Below are 24,211 nucleotides of genomic sequence, written 5' to 3'. Positions count from 1 at the left end.
ACCGTGTAGACAGTTGTTTCCAACAAAATTTGACCAAAACTGACCAAGGTCAGACGGTTAGAAGGCTTGTCGGCGACCGTGTAGCAAGGGCTTTAAGAGAAAATGCCCGTAAATGCCAACATCAAATCTGACAAAAGACGAACAAAAGTAGAGATACTAGCTACCTTTTCTCTAGGGTACTTCCTGATGTCCTAGAAAGCTGACATTTGGCATGTAGACTAGGATTTCAACCAGATTCAAAAGCTTTCTAATCCTTTGTTGTTTAGAAGACATGTAACGAGCAACGGTCATAATTATGATGACTAATATGCCTATATTTAGAGTGGTCCCTTTACAAAGTCGGCGGCACCTTCTTAATAACTAACTTAAAAATAACCTTATTGTCAATCACATAATGCGCCAGCATTTTCAACGGCATAACCGCACATCTCCCCTCCATGATAATATCTAAAGGCTCCACCACATCATTGACGCAGTGTTCCACCAACACTGAGCGCCGCCTAACATCCTGCTTACTAGTAAGGTAAATCTCATATGTGTATAGACGCGCGTTTTTCTTACTGCCGATATGCTGCACGGCCCAGGAGGCAGTGCTAGTAGTCTTGTCTATTTTCATGGTGATGATGAAGTGCATATTGCCGGTGGCGGCGAGGTAGACCTTGACGAGGTCTTGGGTGAGTGGGAGCTCGAGTTCCGTGTCCACGCCGGAGACTATCTCGCAGCTGGAAGGGTGGCTCTGTTTGAAGTGGTCCATCAAGTTTTTGAGTTTACCTGGACATGAACATTTTTAATAACACATACAATGTGAATACCTTGATTGACCGTAATTGATAATTAATTAATTATCTGATTGCAAATTAATTATACAACGTGTTCTTGACGTTCGTAAAATACTCAATTAATTAAAACATAAGGTGTTAATTTCGAATTTTCGAAATAAAAAAACTTTATTTAAGAATCACGAAGTAATTTGTGTAAATGTAGATGTTAGATAGATATATAGTTAAAAACTTTATTGCAAACCATTATCGTGGCAAAAAAATAACGAACTTATAATAAGAATAAAACTAAAAGCTTATATCTACGTACATTACTAAACTAACTACATACATACTAGGTTTTTTTGTCACGACTGTGTCGCAAAAAGGCGCCGACTCAGGATGTGTTGCAGCATTGCTGCCACAGCGCTGGTATATTCTCCCGGGACCTAGAAGTGCGCGCGTTCTCTGTGGCGTGCTGGTCCAGGCTGCATGTATTAGTGAGACATCTAGTTTAAAACCTGGATCGCTAGTCTCTACAAACGCACTTACCTATCCAGAAACAGTTGCTGAAAGCGGCACCAAGCGGGCAAAGCATGTCCCTGAAGATACATTCATTGGCGTGCTCGTCTAGCTCGCGTGCTTTGGCTTGGCTGAATGTGAACCCGCACCCGGCGTCTTTGTGGGGACAGAGCAGTTTGGAGGACGGCGCCGCTGGCGTTGGCGCTGGGGCTGGCGTATTCACCTGTACGATTCAGTCTGTGACTCTTGGTATCGGTACGAAGAAATGTCAATTTACGACATTTATGTTGCTTCCCTTAAGGCTCATACTGACACAAAAAGAAAATAAAGTATCATTTGCTCCCGAAAGTCGTTTAGGACAATTAATTGGTTGTGATTTATTTTTGAACAAAACTGTTTCCTATGTCTTTTTTGCCTATGTCAAAATTGTGGGCGATCGATATCGAATGCTTCACGTGGTGAGAACAGTACGAGGATCCGCACGCAGCTTCGGTGTGTAAGAGTGAGACAGCTATAAGGACGAATTTAGCGATCCGCATCCAATGAGAAGACCGCCTTATGCAATGTACAGCAAGGTGAAAAATTGCATGGACACATGAATGTATGTATGTATTAATTTCACTCAAAAAGTGGCCTTGCAATTTTGCTGCTGGGTGTACTTTCGGAAACAGAAAGGGACATAAACAAAACCTGATAACCCGTCATGCAATCGCCTAACCTTTGAAATGATATCTTCGAAAGCCCAGTTCCTCATATCCGTCATGGGCGAGCGGCAAATAGGGCATTGCGTGAGGCCGCGACTCGTGCAGCGGCTGCAGAGGCTGTGCCCGCGCTGGCACTGCAGGATAGGTGCCGTCATCGTCTCCAGGCACACTGGGCACTCCATCGCCCGCTCCGACATCCTGGAACCGACCGTCTTCATCAAAGACTTAACTCAAACATGTAAGTCAGTTAGATGTCCCGAAACAAAAATCAAAATTTCTTTCTACAAAAAAAATGGTCTGCCTCTATATCGTTCGAATATTCAAAAGCGATAGAGAGACAGATAACAGATAACGTAATTTAGATTAAAGTTTTTCGCGGTAGACCCTCAGGACTCAAAAACCGTTTTATTTTTCAAACCATTTACTTTCATTCACCCGGAAACGAAAAGGTTTTCGGTTCCGCCTGCGGTTACCGGTTAAAGAAGTGTTCTATTCAGATACTATTTTAGGCCAAATTAGTTCGCTTTTAGTTTTTGTGGAACAAAATGGATATGACATTTGACATTATCATACATTTAGGTACTTACCCTGCTTTATGTTGACGTTAAAATGTGCCGATGCCTTGGAAGTACGTTATGCCAGAATAATTGCATGACAATAGTAATCGATTACTTCGTATTAAGTCTGTGTAATCTATTAATGATTCTTCGTATCTATCGAATATTTTATTAATGATTTTTAATTAACAGTAAGACCAGATAAGACCCCTTAATGGCAAAGATAATATGTAGATATGAGTCTTTTGTTATAAAACCGGTTTGAATAGTCCAGTTTCGACCTACTGATAACAATGGTGAACGGTGAACCCTACTATACTTAATACCAACTGGTATAATGCCATCTCTTTCACTCTTGGTTGGTCTTAACAAGTGTAAAGGATATAGCATTTTGAGTAAGTTTACACGAATCGATCTCAGCATATATCGGTTTGAACTCGGTATTCATGAGAGAATATCACGTATTGTGACGCGTAGATGCGTCGACCAGTAGCCTCAAATGAGATACGCTCATATCGTAATGAGTGTGTATCTGTATACCTACCTAGTTGACTGCCTGGGCCTGGGCATACCGAGAAGCGATAACATTGTTTATGTTTAGACTTATCAAGCTTACGCCAACGACTGGCGGTTGTCACCTGGGTCTTACTTACCCTAGTCCCTAACCCTAAAGTAAACGAAGTGAAAGACTGACTAATTTATAGGTATGTCAAATGAAAATCATTCTTCTGGAATTCATACAAAATTTAACAAAAATAGTGATGAATGTGCCGATTATGTCGTTAAACGTAACTTTAATTCAATTCAATTCAATTGATTTATTTCGAATCCATAAGATCCATAAATGTTAGTACTAATTGTATACATACTTTATGTAATTTCGTTTATTGAGGAAAAACAAGCGATAGTATACCGTAATACTTGGTAATACCAAAGTAACATACGCCCAAGGTTCGATGTTCTATTAATGGGCACTTTGGCAGCACTGTAGTTTAAAGTGTTTAAACAATATTCAAATACAAAGCATAACACCCCATGAGTCATTGGTATATGTATTTGGTACAAATATAAAGCTTACACTGTAAGCCTCGCAGCCATTTTAATAAGTTATTATAAAGTGTGCACCCGAGCTCCGAGGAATCAAAAGAATGATAGAGTTATTAGCGAACTTCTATTTTCGCGGTTATAGCCGCAATTTTAAATCGACTGAAATTACATGAAACTTGGCATGGACATTCAGTTAATCTAGTACTAGTTTTCGTTGCTAAATAAAATGAGAGCGAAACTTCGAATGTATGGGAGCGGGTTTTTGGCGGAGGGTTCGTGTAACGCTTAAGACGCTATCAGTAGCTAATATTGACGTTAATTGGACCATTCAGAAAACAATTTGTTCGAGCTTTAAAGTAAAAAAATGTTTTTTTTGTTAATATGAATAGTTTGCATTTATTGATAAACAGAAAATAGATACCTACTTCCACATAACAAAAAAACGAAAATACTTAAAAAAATACATATAAAAATAATATTAAATAAATACGGTAAAATAAAATATTGTTACTATTACGGGCCCACCTTGTATAATATGATTAAGATGTTATGTATACCATATGTATAGGTACCTACCTATCTATCGTAGATATGATAACAATGTTTGTGTTAAGTACTAAAACTTTAGCGACGAGCTTCAAACTTTAATTCATGTTTTAGGCTAAATATTTACTTACGTGATTATTGCTCTTGTTGCCATTATAGACTGCAACTCGATATGAAGAAAGTACAAGGAATTCTGGATATGGCAAGGGCAACTCCTTTTTGTTCGAGCTCCTTTGTAATAGAGCACATGAAACAAATACTGACCACTGCTCAGTGCTGGTTTTAAATTAGCACTGTGTACTGTGTGTGTAGTATACTTTGGAACGAACAAACAATAATAAACTCAAGTAAATTCTACTTCAATAAAACAACAAAGTCAACACAAACTTGTAATTAATAGGAACCCCGGCCGGGATGACAGTCAGACTGGTCGAGGTCGACCATAGACACAAGACTGTTTTACAATGTTTTTTTTTACCATAGAAGGTAGGATCCTATAGAAGTGGTATACGCGTGCCTCCGTGAGGAACAAAACATAGGCAATGCGATACGACACTATGATTGGTCATGCATTGGTCGAATTTATTTGTTGTCCACCATAATCCAATTTACGGTGGGGAATAAAACAAAATGTGAGACTGTGACAAGGACAAACAATAATAGCGCTTTCGCTGCTACTCCTACTGAAAGATACATAAGACTATCCCGTTCTGTCAGTTATCCCCACCACTCATGCCTATAACTTGGTCAACCAGATCTTGACAGTAGAAAAAGGCGGCAAATTTGAAAAATGTAGGCACGAAGGGATATCGTCCCATAGAAAATTTGAATTTCACGCCTTTTTTTACTGACAAGATTTGGTTGACCAGCTATAAAATACTAGATTCATGGTTTTTACATTCAATAAACGGTTTAAGCGTTTCTTTTAAACACTCAATAACTGCTACATGACACATGACGGCGTCTCGGCAACACAACTGTCAAAAACTCAAAAACGTCAAACACTTGTAAAAGTTATACGATTTTTGGAAAAGAAAATATCTTTCTGTTGTAAACTATTATTGTTTTACTTATTAATTGTACCAATCGTACCATGTCTAACTCAAAGGACCGCGAAGAGCCTGTCGTGCTCGCTCACCAGTGCTACATGAACAAGGACTACTCATCCGCTCTCCAGCACCTAAACGAACTAGAATCTCTCGCTGGCGCCAACAATAAGAGGATTCAGCACAACAAAGCCGTTGTAGAGTTTATGGCTAGTGATATGAGGAACGTAGAGAAATTTAAGAAGGCTATTACGCAAATTACGGCGGTTACTTTTCCCGAAGTTGACACAAAAGAGTCATCTGCTTTCGCGCTGTACAACTACGCGGTTATTTTGTACCATTCTCGCTACTACTACCAATGCGCCGTAGTGTTAGAGAGGTTACTCAACTCGAAAAACGTTAAAGACACTAAACTGCACCAGAAAATTGTACTACTCATGATGGAAGCTACTCTTTGCCGACGAACATTCAACAAGACTTTAGATGTAGCTAACAATCATGCTGAATTAATGAAGTCAGACAGTGACATTAATAATATGTTTGAAAGGCTAGTTAGCAGGGCAAAGCTTCTCCTTGGACAGAAAATAAAGTTAACATTAACTGCTGATTCAATTGAGAATATATTTGTAATTGCTCAGCAGCATTACATCAATGGAGATATGAAGGAAGCGGCAAATACTTTAGGACAATACAAGACACTTAAGTATAATTATGATCTGAAGACTCAGGGAGAAGACATTTGGGCAGCTATTAACAACAATCTTGGGGTTATTTATATGTCAGTGAAAAAGCCGTTTTTGGCTTCAAAGTATTTCCAACATGCTGTAAAAGAACACTTTAGAGCCATGGAGAATGACGACAGTGAGCGTCTCATAGCCTGCAAGGACAGGCCGCTGTATGTTTACAACTTGGGACTGGCATTGCTGGCTGCAAACAACTCGGAAGGAGCCTTTGAATGCCTGGTGGAGACTGCCCGCCACTACCCCAACAACCCTCGGATATGGCTCCACTTAGCCGAATGCTGCATCAAAAAATGCTGCAGTGATGAAGCCCAACAATTCAATGTTAAAAAGCTAGGCAGTGGCCCACACACTAGAATACTCTTCACGAAAGAAGTCAAAGAGAAATATTCAACCAGTGGAGAGTCATTTGCTATACCAACATTATCTTTAGAATTTGCAGCTCTATGTTTGAGAAATGCTATCACTTTACTGCCAGATCAGGAACCTACCATAGATGCAACACTGCCAGTGGTGCAGGCCCCTCCGGGACCACCCATCAGCTGGAAGCAGTGCTGTGAAGTGAAGAACTCTGTGCTAGTTTTACAGAGTTATGTGTTGCTACACATGCAGGACCCACTCTCAGCCTTGATGAGTGCTACGGAGCTCTTGAACCAACCTGACGTCTCCAACAGCCATAAAGCCTGGGCCCACATCTATGCCGCTGAAGCGCTCATAAACTTAGACAGAATAACAGATGCCGTGGAGCACCTGAACCCACAAATGATCCATGAGCTAGTCTCAGTCCTCCCATACCAGATGAGAGACATGATAGCCGTCTCCGTGTGGGCCAAAGCTGCAGTTTGCCACATTTTAAGAGGAGATCTGGTTACTGCTAGGAAGATTTTACTGCAAATAAACTCTCCAAGAGTTTTACCCCTTCAAATGTATTTGGAAATATGTACTGGTAATATAGAAAACTGTCACACAACTTTGAGAAAGTTAAGAAGTTTATCACAATGATTTACTCCAATATACTATATTTGCTATAAAACATATTTTTATTTTGAGCTAATCTCTAAAAGCCTCAGTGATAGGGATGTGTATCACATTACTTAAACTAAAACGTTGTGATTTAATTATCTTTGATTTAAACTACCTGTTTATAGAAAGACTAGTATGCTGTATTTCTAACCCTTGTCACTGTAATGGCAAACTGGCTTGAGTTAAATATCTGGAATGCGAGCAATTTTTCCCCGATTACAAAAATAAAAGGCACGATTGAATATTTCATTGCATGCTAGGTTCACTTCCATGTTATAGCATTGCATGACTGTGTTATTTTTCTTTGCAATATAAAGGATTGAGAGATTCATCTAGTAACAAAATAGAAGCACTTTGTGATCATGCATGAAAATCCTCAAATCCAATAAATGAAAACCCTTGCACACGGTGCTTGTAACCCGAGCGATGTTGAGTGAGAAGCAAGGGACATGCATAAAAAGCATGCGGTTCTTTATAATCTTCTTCACACAATATGCAAGATAGTTTGGGCAAGTGTTTCAAAATTACTAAATGAGTTACATATATGCACCATGTGCAACCACAGTGGTAACACCGGTCCGGACCGGGTTGTGTTGTGCTGTCAAAAATGACAAGTTGTGAATCTGCGCGAAAACAAATCGATGTCGAAAAGTCGCAGAATCCGACCTCGACGGTTAGTTTCGGGGAAAATGTGAAAATGTACTAAAAACTAACATAAACGGGACGAAGCCATGGCGTTCAAACTACAACAAGGTCCTATGTATAGCAAATAATCATGTGACGTCATGTTTATTACAACTATTAACAAAACTTAGTCTAAACGGGCAGACGGCAGTCATGTCTCGTCGCTCGCTGGTTCTACTCGCAGCTACGTTAGTGGTACTTCACTTTACTATAATAGTGTTTATGCTGAGCCCGCTGCACGGGTCGCGACGAACGTTCTACACTAGCGGTTACCATCGCTACGCGATGCGTGGGGGACCCAGTGTCGCATGGTGCAAAGACCTACACTTTAAACCCCCTGGGCCAGTTGTAGCCCTGATATCTCATCCCGGTAGTGGAAATACATGGCTGCGCTACTTATTACAACAGGTTACAGGTACAAACTTTATTTAACTAAGTATAGTAAATAATTATTAATTTAATTTATATTATACCTAATCGACATATTCGTCCTTCTCATCACATTGCAACATTTTCCGTTCCGATATAAACTGATATTTAAAAAATAATATATGGACTAAATTAAATATCCTGCTTATATATACTTTTAAACATTTTAAGTTTAGTTTCTCCTATTTAAGGTACTTTCATTACTATGCAATCACGTTATTTGCATTTGAAGAAATTTCTATATTTCTTATTATGTTACTTCTACACCAGTTCTGATGAAAAAGTGATGTTATTAAAGCAGTAAGAAAAATAATCTAGGTATGAGTTTTTCCTCTGAATTGTGAACTATCAACTTCCTGCTAAATCCTAAATCGTAGCTCTTTTTTGCTTATATATTATATTTCTATTTCTACCCCTCATATTACACTTATACCAATATGTAATTACATTTTATCTGCAGGTATAATGACCGGGTCCATATACATGGACTACGGCCTGCGGACACACGGGTTCCCGGCAGAGAATGTCACAGATGGCACCGTTCTGGTTGTGAAGACTCATGAAGCACCTCCGGTGGACCCTGACAAGTTCCAGGCTGCTGTGCTGTTGATTAGGCACCCTAAAGATGCTATTTTGGTAAGGTTCAGTCACAGAAGAAATAATACTACTAGGTACAGAAGATTCACTTCCTAACAAAACGCGTTTATTACGACAGATATGACTGCTAGGTGGCGCAAGCGCGAGCAACTAATTAGTTGTTGTAGCCATAGGGCTTGACATCAAAATTGTTGTGGGCCGCATGTACTTTTAGTTACTTGTAGCGACGCGAGGAAATCGCGGAGTGAGCCACGCCTGGTTCAATATTAATAATTTAGAAATGGTTGCCTTATTGCTCAAAACTAAACTAACTGATAAGAAAACCAAGTACTTACTATAAGAATTTTTATTTAAATCAGTTTCCTTATTTTTGTACAATACAAACTCTTTTTCTATTCCAGTCAGATTAAATGACTGCCAGTGAGATCGAAATCAACTTCATAAGAAGCGCGGCGCGCGGGGGTGTCCGACCGAAGTTTCAGATTCAACATAAAAATCATGTAACAACCGAAGGTTCGGTATCGGCCAAAACTTGAGCAAAACCGAACCTTTGGCTACACAAGTATAGCCACACATTATAGACTGGAAATCTCGGAATATTATTGTTTTTAATATATACCCATGCTATGGCACATTATTTACTTTATAGTTAGGTACTACAATAGATCAATTCTGATTTAGGTCATTAAAATAGTGACAATAATTAGTTTGTTAGTTTTTGTTTAAAACTGATACTTAACAATGTTTAAGTATTTTGTAACAAAACACCTAAATTGTTTTTTTTATTGTTTAATGTTTTGCTTTAGTGTTTGATAATGTTCGTTCGTCTGTTGTAATACTTGTAATCGGTACATTCCTGTGATTACATTTTATTTATTTTTTGGCTATGTACATCCGAACTGTTATAACTGTTATAAAAGCGGCCAAGTGCGAGTCGGACTCGCCCATGAAGGGTTCCCTATTTAGGGGATTTATGACGTATTAAAAAAAAACGACTTACTAGATCTTGTTCAAACCAATTTTCGGTGGAAGTTTGCATGGTAATGTACATCAGATATTTTTTTTAGTTTTATTATTCTCTTATTTTAGGAGTTACAGGGGAGGGGACACACATTTTACCACTTTGGAAGTGTCTCTCGCGCAAACTATTCAGTTTAGAAAAAAATGATATTAGAAACCTCAATATCATTTTTGAAGACCTATCCATAGATACCCCACACGTATGAGTTTGATGAAAAAAAATTATTTTTCTAAGTATGGGGAACCCCAAAAAAAAAAAATATTTTCTATTTTTGTGTGAAAATCTTAATGCGGTTCACAGAATACATCTACTTACCAAGTTTCAACAGTATAGTTCTTATAGTTTCGGAAAAAAGTGGCTGTGACATACGGACGGACAGACGGACAGACAGACAGACAGACATGACGAATCTATAAGGGTTCCGTTTTTTGCCATTTGGCTACGGAATCCTAAAAAAGATAAATAATTTTGATTTTGTTTTATTGAAATATAAAAAACTCATTTATTGCACAATAAGTGTTATAAAATGAATATAAAACTAGAATTAAGTACAACTAATACTAAAGCTAAAAAATTAAAAATACCTATCAAAATTTTGCGCCTTTGGTAAGGTGCCCATCACGCAGGCAGCGTTCCCGCGCTGGATTGCTATGGCCAATCTTTGCGCGAGAAAGCTGCCTGCGCGAGGGTCACCTGTGGCCTGCCTTAGGCGTTTGCTGAGCGCCTTGTGGAGCCCCCGAGCCCCCCTTCCCCACGGACCTAGTGTCTCTACGCCAAAGGCTACAAATTCGTAGTGTGCGCCGAGACAACTATATTTATTCGCCTTGAAGCGTTCTCGGGCGTCAGCCGCCGCCCCGGCCTGTTTGCTGGTGGCTGAAATGTAGGACGCCGCCAGCGTATCTGCGCAGGTGGCGTCCCACACCAGCGCGCGGCCCATCCGCCAGGGGATCAACGACATCCCGTCGGGGCGCTTGCCGTCATCCCTTGCGATCTGGGGCTCCAGAGCCGCAGGGACTTCGGCGCTGACGAGCGCTCTCCTCAGGATGTCGTTGAGGGCGGCATGACGGGATAGGCGGCCGGCGCCCCAGGAGCAGGCGAGTCCGTGGTGGCCAAGGCGATCAACAGGGGCCCCACAAGAGGCGCAGCTGTGGTCTACACATACATCGGCTCCGACCCGGAGTCCAATAGCAATTCTTAAAGTGTTTGGCTCGATGAAAGTGCCGGTATTGGGTGATGGGTAGGCGTGTAGCCATTGTCCAGACTCTGGTCTGGACACAGCTAAGAGCCTTGCGCGGTCCCTTCCCGACGAAGTGTCAACTAGGGATTTCATAACGGCGGTGCAAGCTAAGTTGTCCCAGGCCCTTTGCATCTCGGGTCTAGGTGGAACATCTGGCAGTTTAGCTAGCCAGGCATTCTTGGCCTCATCCAAGCACGCGATCTCGCAGTTTGTTGTTTTAAGGATTTTACCTGCGAGATCAGACGTGCTATGGATTGAGGACAAGAATGCCGGCAGAGCAACACTCGATATTGTACGTGTTCCTAAACCGCCAAACCTAATGGGCAAAGAAGCTTGGGTCCAGGCCGGTTCGTTAAAACGGACATTTAAAATCGATTCTAGTTGTGATTTATCGATAGGTTGGACTAAACTAGCGACTTTCCAGATAGGGCAGCAACGGAGCAAGTACGTGAATTTGGGAACCAACAAACAAAATTTTAAAATAAATAAGGCCGAATGACTACTAATTTTGATTAAGCGATCTGAATTAACACGAAATTTAGAAATAGATTTGGCCAAAACAGACGGAATAGCTTCATCGAAAATGGGGGAGCCGAGAAGGTGGAGATTATCCTTTGCTAAGATTTTAATGTTTGGGGCTAAACTCGAAAAACTTTGAAGTACCTGGGGTGCTAAAGAAGGTTCTAAGTTTTCGGAAATGTACAATTCACATTTGTCGAAGTTAAGTTTCAGGCCGATCTCGCTAAATTTCTGTATAACTAGGGATAAGTCTGCCAGGACCGTTTGCGAGTCTCCGCCGATGGTGCCGTCGTCCAGGTACCAAACGTTCAGTTTGGACGTGAGACTATGAATAGCTGAATTAATGGCCAGACTGAATATGGCGGGGCCCAGAGGATCGCCCTGCTGGTAACCCACGGCGGAGAGAATTTCGTTGTTACCCTTGTGAACTAATTTGGACGGACTATGATAACATTGGAGTAAGAAGTTATAAATTTCTGGCACATGAATTTTGATTACACTAAGTAGGGTATCTCTGTTTACAGAGTTGAAGGCGTTTTTGACATCTATTTTTAAGAGAACCTCACATGAGTCTGTTTGGACAAAGGTGCGTACGGCATGGACTGCGGCCTCACAGCCCCCGCGAGAGCCGAAACCAACCTGCACTGGCTCGAAGAGTTTTTGAAGCTTAGCTCGAGTATGACGCACGCACACTTTGGCTGCTAACCGCCGGAATGTGGAACCAACAGCAATTGGGCGCACGCCACCGTCCTTCTTTGTTTTATTTATTAACTAATTGATTTATTTAATCTTTATTGTCTTTGTCTATGTCAGACAAAGCGTAGACAAAGCGTAGGTATATTTAAACCTGCTTTGCGTTGTACATTTCTATATATTTCCGTTCTTTATAACTTGGCTCCGAGACATCATTCATGTCAATGTGGCTAATTCCGCCACAGGGACTATTCCGTCCATTAGCGTTTTTCTCGAACAACGAACAAAACTGATAAATTTATCGACAAGGCAGCGATTGCTTTTAGTTTCAGTAATCAAAAGCAAATGGTTTTTTTACGATTGAAAATCAAAGAAATATACGCTCGTGGACGGAATAGTCCCTATGACGGAATTAGCCGCATCGACCTTACCTTAAAATATCTATTCTGTTCACAGGCCGAGTACAACAGACTGCACAAAGGACACATCGGAACGGCGCCGAAATCAGCATTCAAAAGGAAATCGCACGAACATAGGACAACAGGTACCTATATTAATACCTATAAATGAAAATAAAAATACATACGAGTATACAGACCTAAACCGTATTTTCATATCTACGATTGGACAATCGTACCCGTAATAATGTAGGGTCAAAGAGTAGAACTCCCGTACGATTTTTCAATTTCACGCCCTTTTCTGACAATTTGGTTTGCCAGATAAAAACCTGTATTTCCCCAGACTGGGTGAAGTTCGTGTCCTACCAGCTGACGGCGTGGGAGTCGCTACACGAGTTGTGGCTCACTCGTTTCTCTGGCCGGATACTGGTAGTGCTATACGAGACCCTGGTCCGTGACACCGGACCCTCCCTACAGCGGATACTGGACTTCCTGAACCATACCGTGACTAAGGTGAGACGTTAGTTATGTAGAGGCTGTCTGGGTGAAGTTCGTGTCCTACCAGCTGACGGCGTGGGAGTCGCTACACGAGTTGTGGCTCACTCGTTTCTCTGGCCGGATACTGGTAGTGCTATACGAGACCCTGGTCCGTGACACCGGACCCTCCCTACAGCGGATACTGGACTTCCTGAACCATACCGTGACTAAGGTGAGACGTTAGTTATGTAGAGGCTGTCTGGGTGAAGTTCGTGTCCTACCAGCTGACGGCGTGGGAGTCGCTACACGAGTTGTGGCTCACTCGTTTCTCTGGCCGGATACTGGTAGTGCTATACGAGACCCTGGTCCGTGACACCGGACCCTCCCTACAGCGGATACTGGACTTCCTGAACCATACCGTGACTAAGGTGAGATGTTAGTTATGTAGAGGCTGTCGGGGTGAAGTTCGTGTCCTACCAGCTGACGGCGTGGGAGTCGCTAAAGTGTCATTCTATGGAACTTGCTAACTATGTAAACAAAAGTCACTAGTAAATTCATATTTTTTGACAGTTTCAATATTGCGGTTTGTTTACATAGTTAGCAAGTTCCATAGAATGACAGTTTACACGGACTGTGGCTCACTCGCTTCCCGGGAATCCCGGGCCGGATACTGGTAGTGCTATATGAGACCCTGGTCCGTGACACCGGACCCTTCCTACAGCAGATACTGGACTTCCTCAACCATACTGTGACTAAGGTGAAATGTTGACTTGGGTGGTGATGGTGACTGACTCTATAACTATAATTTGTAACATATTGAGTACCTACAGATTTTAAATTACACAAGATATTAGGTCAATGTGGCTAAGTCCGTCATAGGGGCTATACCGTCTACCAGCGTTTTTCTCGGACAACGAACTAAATTGATAATTTCATCGACAAAGCAACGACTGCTTTTAGTTTCAGCAATCAAAAGCAGATGGTTTTTTTTCCTACGATTGTAAATTAAAGAAATATACGCTCGTAGACGAAATAGTCCCTATGACGGAATTTAGCCACATTGACCTTAACTTAAATTTAGACTTATAAATCTAAGAAATTGAATTGCACATCTGAGAGGGAAATATTCATGAGTGTTAAAAAGGAGCTTGCCTCAGCATAATGTTGCAGTGTATCTAGTTATTTACTACAACGCTGGTATTCAGGCAGACCCTTGATATATTATCCCTTACTCACTGAAGCCAAATATTAATTATATTAAAACCCCTTAAAAGAGTTTTGTGTCACGGGGTTACTGAAGTATAACTCTGTTTACTAGGATGACATGAGTTGCGCGTTAGCCAACCGCGAGGGCATCTACCGGCGGCGGAAGAAACTACAAGACTTCGATCCGTTCACGGCAGACATGTACCAGGCGCTCGACCGGGCCCATGGGCGGGTATGCGACTTAGTCGCAGACTATAGTCGTAAGCATAACCTCACGCAAACGAGACTTGAAAACGTCGCTCCGTTCAAGTAAGAGTTTTCGACATGTACCAGGCGCTCGACAGGGCGCACGGACGGGTGCGCGACTTAGTCGCAAACTATAATCGTAAGCATAACCTCACGCAAACGAGACTTGAAAACGTCGCTCCGTTCAAGTAAGAGTGTTCGACATGTACCAGGCGCTCGACCGGGCGCACGGACGGGTGCGTGACTTAGTCGCAAACTATAGTCGTAAGCATAACCTCACGCAAACCTAATTTTTTGGTATTTTTTTTTGTGTAATTTTTCTTTTTAGGTAGGTGCAACAGATATTCGGTATTCGGCCGAATAGTAGGCAACATTCGGCCGAATACCGAATAATCGGCAAAGTTGTCGAATAGGCCGAATACCGAATAGTTGCCGAATATTCGTGGCATCTCTAATAAGCACAAACGATCTTTGAAAACGTAGCTCCGTTCAAGTAATACAAGACTATTTGATTTATCAAGTCGCTCTATCGGGCGTCGCCTAACAATGATATTTAGAACTAGAAAGAGTAAAATAACAGGAGTTTTTTTTGCGTATGAGGCATTATTTATAATAGGGAGTATTACTCCAATGTTTTGCCGCCAGAGTGCAGCACTAGCGACTTAAGTATACCATAGAGTAACTTATACATACTGTACCTTAAACTGTGTCATTGATACATCAAGGCGGTTTGTTTACAAAGGGCCTACCGGGAAACGTGAAATCGAAACTCGGCTATCTGCCTCTTTATCGCTCGAATATGCAAGAGTGATAGAGAGGTTCGATAACAAAATTTCGACTCTCTCGTTTGCGGTAGACCCTTAGATTGTGACTTTTTGTGGGGGTGGCGCCTCCTACTCAGGGTTTCGCGTAATATTCCATATTATTATTATATTATTTTAAAAAGTAAAACTAGGACACGTGCACGCGTCAAATCAAATTGCTCTTTCTAATTTTGAATAATAGTGTATTCAGTCGTAGATTAGTCGTAAGCACAACTTTATACAAGTAGCCTTACCACGAGTTTGACACTGACATTCGCTAGCGTCTGCTTAACTTACTTTCTATACATCTCGCTCACACTAATATGCCAGTACGAGCGAGATCCTTACAAAGTAAGTTACGTACACGCTAGCAAAAATGTCAGTGTGAAACTCGTGGTAAGGCAATCAATACAGAAAACGTCGCTGTTGAAGTACCTAACGCAAAGTAGTAAATAGAACAACGAATATATTTGAAAACCTAGCATTTACTTTTAAGCGGGCGAAGAGTTCTAATCACCTGTGCTCGACTAACTTTATAAAAGCAAGAGCGTCTGTAAATTGTTTTGAGTCAATAGTTTGCTTATGTTAGCCAGTTTTGCTGCCGACTCCTGATTTTTTAATGCAATTGTGACATGTACATGTAAGGGTCTCCCCCCCACTTATCGACGTGAAATCTTAAGGGCGTCCGCTAGGCGGCGCGGTTGTGCGGAGCGGGTGAACGGGTTAACGAAATAGTTATTTGTTTTACAAGGGGGCAAAGTTGTTGTTTAACCGCTCGTGCTAAAATTGATACCCGAGCAAGCGAAAGATTCCAAAATTGAACCACGAGCGTAGCAAGTGGTTCGAAAAATGGAATCTTGAGCGTTGCGAGGGTTTCAAAGCATGAGGGTTAAACAAAATTTGCCCCCGAGTGAAACACAAAATTTTTCACCACACCAACCCGAAGCAAATATTAAATGTAAAATCAAACAAAAGGAGTGTGGATAGACGCTTACTTGACATGATTATGAATTTGTGGAATCAACAAGCTTCTATTGTAGATAAATACAATAAAATTCACTGGACTGACAGGGAGTTCGTAACTTCGTACTAAGTCAAATGTGTCGTCCCATGGAAAAGGGATCTTAGGCCGATTAGGGCTTATATCACGAAATACCGTATTTTTAATATCGTTATTAATGGTATAAGCGCTTAGTTTTAATCCTTGTTCCCTTTTCCACAAAAAGTCGTTAGAATAATATTATATTTAATTAGGTGAATGTGATAAGGAAATGTGAACATTATTTATTTATATACGGGTACTATATACTACTTACAAAAACAATGTCGCATAATAACTGATTTTGTTACTTAAGTATTTAAGATTTTACTAGTCATTTTAGTCAGAATGCAGTCCTAAGCGCAGTTTAAGGCATGTACGAATATCTTCGTGCTAAGCGCCCTTACTTTACCACAGCGGTCGGCAACCTGCGGCCCGTGAACCTGTCACTTGCGGCCCGCGAGCCTCCCTGGCTATTTTGTATGTAATATTGACAAACGACAATGTCTGATAAAGTCATAAATATTAACAAAGTGCGGCCCGCGTCAACTTCGTTAACTACTATGTGGCCCTTGGCTGCTAAAAGGTTGCCCACCGCTGCTTTAACCTTTTGAACGCCACAGACGGCAATTGACGTCAACGCAAAATCGTGACAACGACGCCAAAGACGGCATTTGCCGTCGATCGATTTTTGATGAAAATCTACTGAAAAACACCCCACTTTTAGGTTGGCATTATTTATTCACAAAACTAAATTTTACCCCCGTGGCGTCAGTGGCACGGCAAATGGATGCGCCGTTTGGCGTTCAAAAGGTTAAGTGGGATATAAAAACACGGTAGGCTAGTTTTTTTATTAGCTTCCGCTTGCATTAAAAGCGCCAGAATAATACTTCCATGACATGCTTTGTAGATTTTAATCTACAGTTTTATGACTTCCAGAATAATTTTAGGAAAGGTTTTAGTAATAAGCTAATAAGTTAAATGTGACGTTCCACGAGTAAAGGTACCTTATGGCAGTTATGGCAGTCGGCGCTTACATCGCGCAGCACCTCATACGAGAATAGATTTTATAAAGAGTTACTGTCAGGGTAAATTATGTTATCCACAGTAAATTCACCGCCATCTTTTGACAGAAGATTATAACTGTTAGTACGCCATTTGACTTTGATCTTTATTCTTTCACTGATAGATAGGTATGTGTTAATTTGTAAATATTGAAATTAACGCCATCTAGCCGAGCATAGGCCAAAGGTTATGGCGCCATCGTTAGAAAAAATTGCACCAAACCTATGGCGTATGCTCGGCTAGATGGCGTTAATTTCAATATTTACAAATTAACACATACTATACTACCACAGATTAATAAATAGTTACTACGTAACAGATGCATCATTCCCATACAAAAGCGAAAATACCTACGCTATAATAGCCTACAAAATCTTAATAATAATACCTGCTGCTCAGGACGAGAAGAAATGTACCATAAGTACGCGCACAAAGAGTCGAGACTGTGTTGCCCGCCGTGCGAGTCACGTGCCAACGCGTCATCGTAAGAATGCGCTAGGGTTGTAGGTACCTATTGTACCTAATACGATGATTATTGTAATAAAACGAATGTTGCGAATCAACCATATTTTTTATTAGTCAGTCAAATATGTTTTAGTTTTATATACTTAATGATTTATAATATTTTTCCCTTCTCGGAATTCTGTTATTAAATTTTATAGTTGAAAATATCCTAAATCGCGTAAATAATTGTAATAAATACTCATACGGAAAACAGGAGCAAAACGACGGAAAATCAACGGTTTTTAAAAGTTGTAATACGGTGCTACCAGGCCGATTCATTATGACGTTGTCAAAATTATTTAAAATTACGTGGTTTGGTGGTGGTGGTTTACAATAATTACGTGTTTTCGGCATTTCGAAGCGTAAGCGCGGGAAACGTGCGGCGCAGTGCGGTGCGAGCGCTCAGGCAGGCGTTCGCCGGCCCTCTGTCGGTTGTATCGTCGACGATACGCCGAGCGGTAGGCAAATAGCGCGTGGCCGTGAGCGAGTGACGGAGGCCTGATACTACGTACCTATCAGTGAAAGAATAAGGATCAAAGTCAAATGGCGTACTAACAGTTTTAATCTTCTGTCAAAAGATGGCGGTGAATTTACTGTGTCATGTACCTACCATAGGTTGGAGCGAGACACAGTGATCGGACCTTTCGTTCCCACCTATGGTTGTCGCCTTAGCCGGAGCCAGTCGCGCAATGTCGTGACTCGCGCGTTAGTATTGAAATATCGTTGTTATGGCCTAAGCGTCAACCGCCATAAGGTACCTCTACACGTGGAATGTCAAAATTTAAATGTTATATGTCGTGTTATGTACTATGTACTTATTCTATCCCACCACTGTTTATTATGGTTTATTTTTATGCTTTATTAGCTTTACTTTTATTCAATATTGTTTATTCTTTTGAATATTTATTGTTGTGTTACGGGTTTATGTACTTAAAATAAATGTACAAATGTTTTTTTCCAAAGATACTTAGTTACCTATTTATTAGTATTTATATTAGTCGTTAAGTTAGGCTGACCATTGTACCTAAATGAAATGTGTTATTTTGATTTTGATTGCTTACTATGTAAGTGAATTATATTCCAACGAATCCTATCCAAAGTTCAAATATTGGCCTAAATGGTACTGTATTAAAAGAAACGAATTCTGCATAGCTTTAGCGCACAAATCTTACTTTGTATACTCAATAGAGATTATATTCGCCATTATACTTTATTGACAATAATTTCTTTTAATAATGCCAAACCTACAAAGCAATTAGTTTTTAAGTTTATTTTTAGGAATAAGTGTACCTATACCTATTAACAAATACATAACTATAGTCAGTCTTAAGGCTTCGTCACACAGGCGCGTTTTCCGGGCGGCCGCTTTTACATGTAAAACGCTCGCGGAAACGCGCCTGTGTGACGAAGCCTTTAGCTAACTGCGCCGGCTTGAACAGAACAAAGTGTCGGAGTGTCATTATAAACGTCATCTTTTCATAGAAATTTGACATTAATGATGACATGGCCTCACATTGGCATTGCAAATGTCATGCAGAGTTAGTTTTGTCCGACCCTATTGTTGTATAATTGTTTAAAAAATGCAGTATTTTAGTTAATGTGAAATCTGTGTATTAATAATTTAAGAGTTCATTAATGAGGCTAGATACTGGAAATTGATTAATAAGGGAGCTTTGGAAAAATAGTTCCACTCACAGAACATATTAAAGAGGTTAGAATGCGGAATGTTAGAACGCGCAGTTAGTATCGGGACCGGTGTCGCCGCTCGTTCCTCTCCACATTTACTAACACTCGCGCAACGGTAGTAAAAATTAGCTAGCGCCTTGTGTGCATGGTGAATGGATACGCCTCCTTTAGACAGATTTGATGTCTGGCTTCTTAATCTGAAGGTTATTTTGGCGCAAAAGGCATGTTTACTTCGTTTTTCGGTCAGCGCGGGCGAGTAGCATGCGAGCGTTTGCTCAAAACCGGCGGCGACACGTACCCTGCTCGCATCGCCATTCTAACTTGTTCTGTGGTTCCACTGATAAGTTGTTTGTATTCTATGGTTTATCTTTCGCACCACTAACTGGGGGATTTGTACCTGTCTAGACAATTTTTAGGGTTCCGTATCTCAAAAGGAAAAAACCTTATAGGATCACTCGTGCATCTGTCTGTCTGTTCGACCATTCCCCCCCTTTTTATCTCCGAAACTACTGGGTCTACAATTTTTATCTTTACCTCTAGATAACAGGAAAACCTATTATAAATGTGCAGTCAAGCGTGAGTCGGACTTAATGTACGGAACCCTTGGAAAGCGAGTCCGACTCGCACTTGGCCGGTTTTTTTATTTCAGATTTTCGGTTTTTAATGCCCTGGATGCCAGCCTTTTAAGCCAAATCTCATAGAAAAAGGGGCAAGCTATGATGGCGCCGTCTATGCAAACCTTTGACAGTTGCAAACCCCATTGCCGCACCTGCCACCGTGGTGAAATAGGGCCTGGTATTCAAATTCAAAATATGACCTGTCATTGACACCGCTTCACTACAGCGCCATCTGTGATTAACTTTGAGCATTTAACCTCATTATTTGAATAATTATATGTATTAGTAATTACAGACTGCTTGTAGATTTCCAGGATGTACGTCCAAATAACGAAGTTGTATTAAAAAAAAACCCCTGTTACGGATAAGACAGTTGTATATGTACCGTTACTTAGTTTTTAAGGTAAGATCTGCAAATCTTTGTTCCTCTAACAATAAATCCCTTTTTATGTAACTTAGTTGTTTTTTTACCAAACTAAAGGAATAATAACTGACAGTTCCTAAACCTTGTTACATAGATATAAGGTTCAATATAGTTTAGCCAGTCTACTTTGAAAGTACGTATCGTGAAAGTATAGGGGCCCGTTTCTCAAAAGCTTGTAACTTGTAATACAAGCGGATGTCACTTTTTGACAGCTTTTGTTAGAAAGGGACTTCCACTTTGTATTACAAGCTTTTGAGAAACGGGCCCCTGGGACGGGTCCGTAAGCCAGCAACATTATTTTTGTAACTAAGATCTTGGGCCTTTTCCAGGCATAGTACGATTTATCGATCACAAACACGCGCCAATAGAATTTCAACTTTAAAATTCCGATTTAAGGTTCAAATTAGAAATCGCACTTTCGGGAAATGTGACTTATTGTCTTCAATTTAATCACCAAAGCTGGATGAATTGGATTATATTTGGATTTTTTGGAAACACCTTCTAGATTGGTGCGACCTGGAAAAGGGTTAACTTGCTAAGTAGTCAAGGGTGATGCATCCTTAAGCCGATCGTCAGCTGCCGCTCCGTTGGTGGGTTGAGACACAAGTAAACATTAATTTCCTTGTTTAATGATTAACTTGATTGGATCTATCGTAAGTTTACTTTATATAAAGTGTCATTCTATGGAACTTGCTAATTATTTAACAAAAGTTACTAGTAAATTAACATTCGGAGACAATTTCAATATGACGGTTTATTTACAATAGTTTACATAGCAAGTTCGATAAAATTGTAACATAAATGTTACGTAACCTAGGTTAATCGTATGTAATTATTTCTGCGTTCATTAATATAAGTACATTATTTTACAAGTACGATATTTTAACACTTACCTAACATTTACTTGATACCTACACTAATCTAGGGATGAAAGTAATTACGTGTGTTCTAATTAAAATCTCAACTTGTTATTTGCGCTTCTGACTGTACTCGCCGCGCAAATCAGTACTTGGGCCACCGACCGGTTCCATGCCCCTTGCCGCGCTTTCCCCCCGCGCTGTCTGGCTGCCGCGCCGCGGTCCGTCCGGCGATTCATTCGTTTCTGAGATTCAACGCAGGCGCACGTCGCTCTCTCGCAGCGTCCGTGCAAGCCGCGCACTCGCAGCGCATACAATTTTATATTTTAATGAGGGCTTAGTAAATTGCCTCAGTTTCTGTACTCGTTTAGTACATGTAATGAAAGTTAGAGCCAGTGTAACCCCTTTGGGTAAGTGTTGAACATTTAAGAGTGCTTTAGGGAGTAGTAAATTTGAATGTGTGTTCAACGGTTATTTACCGTTAAGTTGTAACGATCTTTTCTTTGTTTGATTATGAACTTCCTTAGCGTAGTTTAATAGGTGCTTAGTTTCGCTTGCAAATCTTAAATGCTAGTGTTAATGTTTTTCTGTCTTATTTAAAAGCAGGATTAAAATTGTAATTTGTATGTTTTTAAAAACTATATGCTTAACTGCTCATTTTGTAAGCTCCGCCTGACTGTGACATTTTAACATCACCAAGGCATTCTCACGGCTATCACGCAGTACTTTCTCTTCCGTTTCTGCTCTTCTTCTTCAAGCCGGTCACAGTCAAGGGAGCCGTTTCGTGGGTTAATTACTAAGGCGAGCTAAAATAATTCCAGGGTTCAATAGCACGGCTAGAAGGCCGACGATGACACGCTCGCGCTGACCCTGGCGACCTGGTGCTGACCCTGGTGGAACACGGCTGACGTCCCTCAGTCCTTCATCGCTCACAGCAACACAGCGGGCCAGGGAAGTACTAGCGTGTGGGCAGCGACTACTTTCGTGAACCGGGAGTAGAAATCAGACGGTTAACGGACTTTGACCCTTCGACGATCTTCTCGAATGCTTGCGACGTTTTGAGCGATAAATAAATTGTTATCAAGTGAGATTATTTGTTTTAATTTAAACCTCATAAACGTAGCAAAATAACACTTAGACGGCGGATGTGGATAAGAAAAAACTGTGTAAAACTAAATAATGCTTTATTTCACATTGTGTCAATATTCATTGGTCACAAACAAGTTTTGCACTTCGACAGTGGAACTTATACTCCGATCGTTACAATAACTATAAAATATATGCAGTTAACAACAATCCCCAGTGGGGTCCCGAGAGTCTCTTGGTATGTCCGTTCATAACAGACGTAATCAGTATATTACAGAACTAGAGCGGTAAAGTAAACTTTTATTTAGGTAACCCTCATTGCACAGTACAAGGATGTATAAATAGCGAAGTTAATACCTTAAGGCATTCTCTACCAGTTAATATTGTGGCATTATAAGCAATAACGGCAACATTTCAATTAGCATTAGAGTATTTCTTGATAAGTTTTACCGTTACGAAATTATGTAATATGTATAATTCTTAGAAACTCTCATTCAATTACACTTTTGTTCGTATTCGCACAAATCTACAAATGATTGTTTTGCTGACAGTATTACAAGTATAACTGTTATCAAAACTTACAAAGACTTCGTATAATTTACGTCTGTAAACACCACTTGGCATTATTATTGACATATCAGTTACATAAAAGAGGGTCACCTGCCTTTTTTCTTCACAACCCGCAGTATTTCATTTTTATTTGTCCCCAGATTACCTACCCGTAGCGGGCGGTAAACTCTACATACTCATAATACGGGTTTAAATACTATTTCATGAATGAATTACAATGTTAAGTAGGATTTTAAATATTTTAATAATTTCATTGGTTATTGGGACCAAGAGACTCAACAGTGAAGGAGTGTAACACTCAAAAGCAATATAAATTGCATTATGATTATTATATACATGGATATTTCACCTCCAGTGTGCGAAAAGGTCTCCACACTTGGCACAGAATATTACATGGTTAAAATACAAATGCTTAGTCAATTGACTCGTCAGATTGTCTTTATCTTTCTTCGTGACATTAGTAAGAAAGAGAGAGACATTACATTTAATTTATATTAAGTTTATTACAATTAATAAACAATTGGGTGCGATTTTTGTATTGGAAATCTTAAGACAGTTTTCATATTTATCTGTACTGTGACTTCTTGGTAGGTACTCAGATCTTGTGATATTTTTGAAGTGAAAACTTCTTTAGCGGCGCTGTGCACTTTTTGTGATGGGGAAAAAATGTTAAACTCGCGACAGGTCACGTGACCGACAGATTCGAAAAATTCGTAAGACGGACACGTGACCTGATCGAAAAACTGTTACAATGTCATTGAGTTTTCACTTCTGCCGGCACTCCCGGAGTGCAACCCGTTATTTTTTTTTATGCGGAGACCCCTCCGCAACTGCCACAAGAGTCAACGATCGCGCACCGCAAGGGTTAAATAATCACCAGTAGAATTTATCCTCTAACAACATGTATAAACTCTTAATCATTATACAAAATTATCATAAATATCACAAATAAAATACAAAGCTAATGATCGTTGGAGAGCTAGCAACAGATAGACTGTCGTATGTAACGCGTGGCGCGCGGCGGTATTTTGGACTTTATTACAATTACTCTAAGGTTCAATATAGGGCCTCCCGCGAATGTAGTTTTGCCTCTGTCGCACTTACGTACGA

At 40.4% G+C, this 24,211-nt stretch overlaps 3 protein-coding genes across 3 annotated transcripts; 2 read left to right on the top strand and 1 right to left on the bottom strand.

Annotated features, from left to right (window-relative positions):
- Positions 1 to 313: 313 nt before the first annotated feature.
- LOC134657319 (E3 ubiquitin-protein ligase sina-like) lies at positions 314 to 4,301 on the bottom strand. The gene is made up of 4 exons (XM_063512893.1): positions 4,266 to 4,301; positions 1,999 to 2,182; positions 1,311 to 1,503; positions 314 to 771 (listed from the first exon to the last, which is right to left on the bottom strand). The coding sequence occupies exons 1-4, from the start codon at positions 4,286 to 4,288 to the stop codon at positions 332 to 334; spliced, it is 840 nt and encodes a 279-aa protein (XP_063368963.1). The 5' UTR covers positions 4,289 to 4,301; the 3' UTR covers positions 314 to 331.
- An 852-nt stretch (positions 4,302 to 5,153) lies between these two features.
- On the top strand, positions 5,154 to 6,955 carry LOC134656828 (CCR4-NOT transcription complex subunit 10). Its single transcript, XM_063512356.1, has one exon. It carries the CDS (start codon positions 5,228 to 5,230, stop codon positions 6,920 to 6,922), a length of 1,695 nt encoding a protein of 564 aa, XP_063368426.1. The 5' UTR covers positions 5,154 to 5,227; the 3' UTR covers positions 6,923 to 6,955.
- Positions 6,956 to 7,570: 615 nt separating this feature from the next.
- LOC134656773 (WSCD family member AGAP003962) lies at positions 7,571 to 14,712 on the top strand. The gene is made up of 5 exons (XM_063512297.1): positions 7,571 to 8,042; positions 8,517 to 8,692; positions 12,580 to 12,667; positions 12,865 to 13,034; positions 14,317 to 14,712. Exons 1-5 carry the CDS (start codon positions 7,781 to 7,783, stop codon positions 14,515 to 14,517), a joined length of 897 nt encoding a protein of 298 aa, XP_063368367.1. The 5' UTR covers positions 7,571 to 7,780; the 3' UTR covers positions 14,518 to 14,712.
- The last annotated feature ends 9,499 nt before the right edge of the window (positions 14,713 to 24,211 follow it).

The sequence above is a fragment of the Cydia amplana genome, chromosome 19 (genome assembly GCF_948474715.1).
Source record: "Cydia amplana chromosome 19, ilCydAmpl1.1, whole genome shotgun sequence".
Lineage (NCBI taxonomy): Eukaryota > Metazoa > Arthropoda > Insecta > Lepidoptera > Tortricidae > Cydia > Cydia amplana.
The sequence above is the reverse complement of the archived record's forward strand: the minus strand, read 5'-3'. Positions and strand labels throughout refer to the sequence as shown.

Coding starts and splice junctions, on each gene's coding strand:
- LOC134657319 (XM_063512893.1), bottom strand. CDS start 4,288: ATGGCAACAAGAGCAATAATCAC. Junction 1,504..1,998: donor TCGAAGATATCATTTCAAAG/GTTAGGCGATTG, acceptor TGAATCGTACAG/GTGAATACGCCAGCCCCAGC. Junction 772..1,310: donor CAGCAACTGTTTCTGGATAG/GTAAGTGCGTTT, acceptor GTTCATGTCCAG/GTAAACTCAAAAACTTGATG.
- LOC134656828 (XM_063512356.1), top strand. CDS start 5,228: ATGTCTAACTCAAAGGACCGCGAAGAGCCTGTCGTGCTCGCTCACCAG.
- LOC134656773 (XM_063512297.1), top strand. CDS start 7,781: ATGTCTCGTCGCTCGCTGGTTCTACTCGCAGCTACGTTAGTGGTACTT. Junction 8,693..12,579: donor ACCCTAAAGATGCTATTTTG/GTAAGGTTCAGT, acceptor TTCTGTTCACAG/GCCGAGTACAACAGACTGCA. Junction 12,668..12,864: donor GCACGAACATAGGACAACAG/GTACCTATATTA, acceptor GTATTTCCCCAG/ACTGGGTGAAGTTCGTGTCC.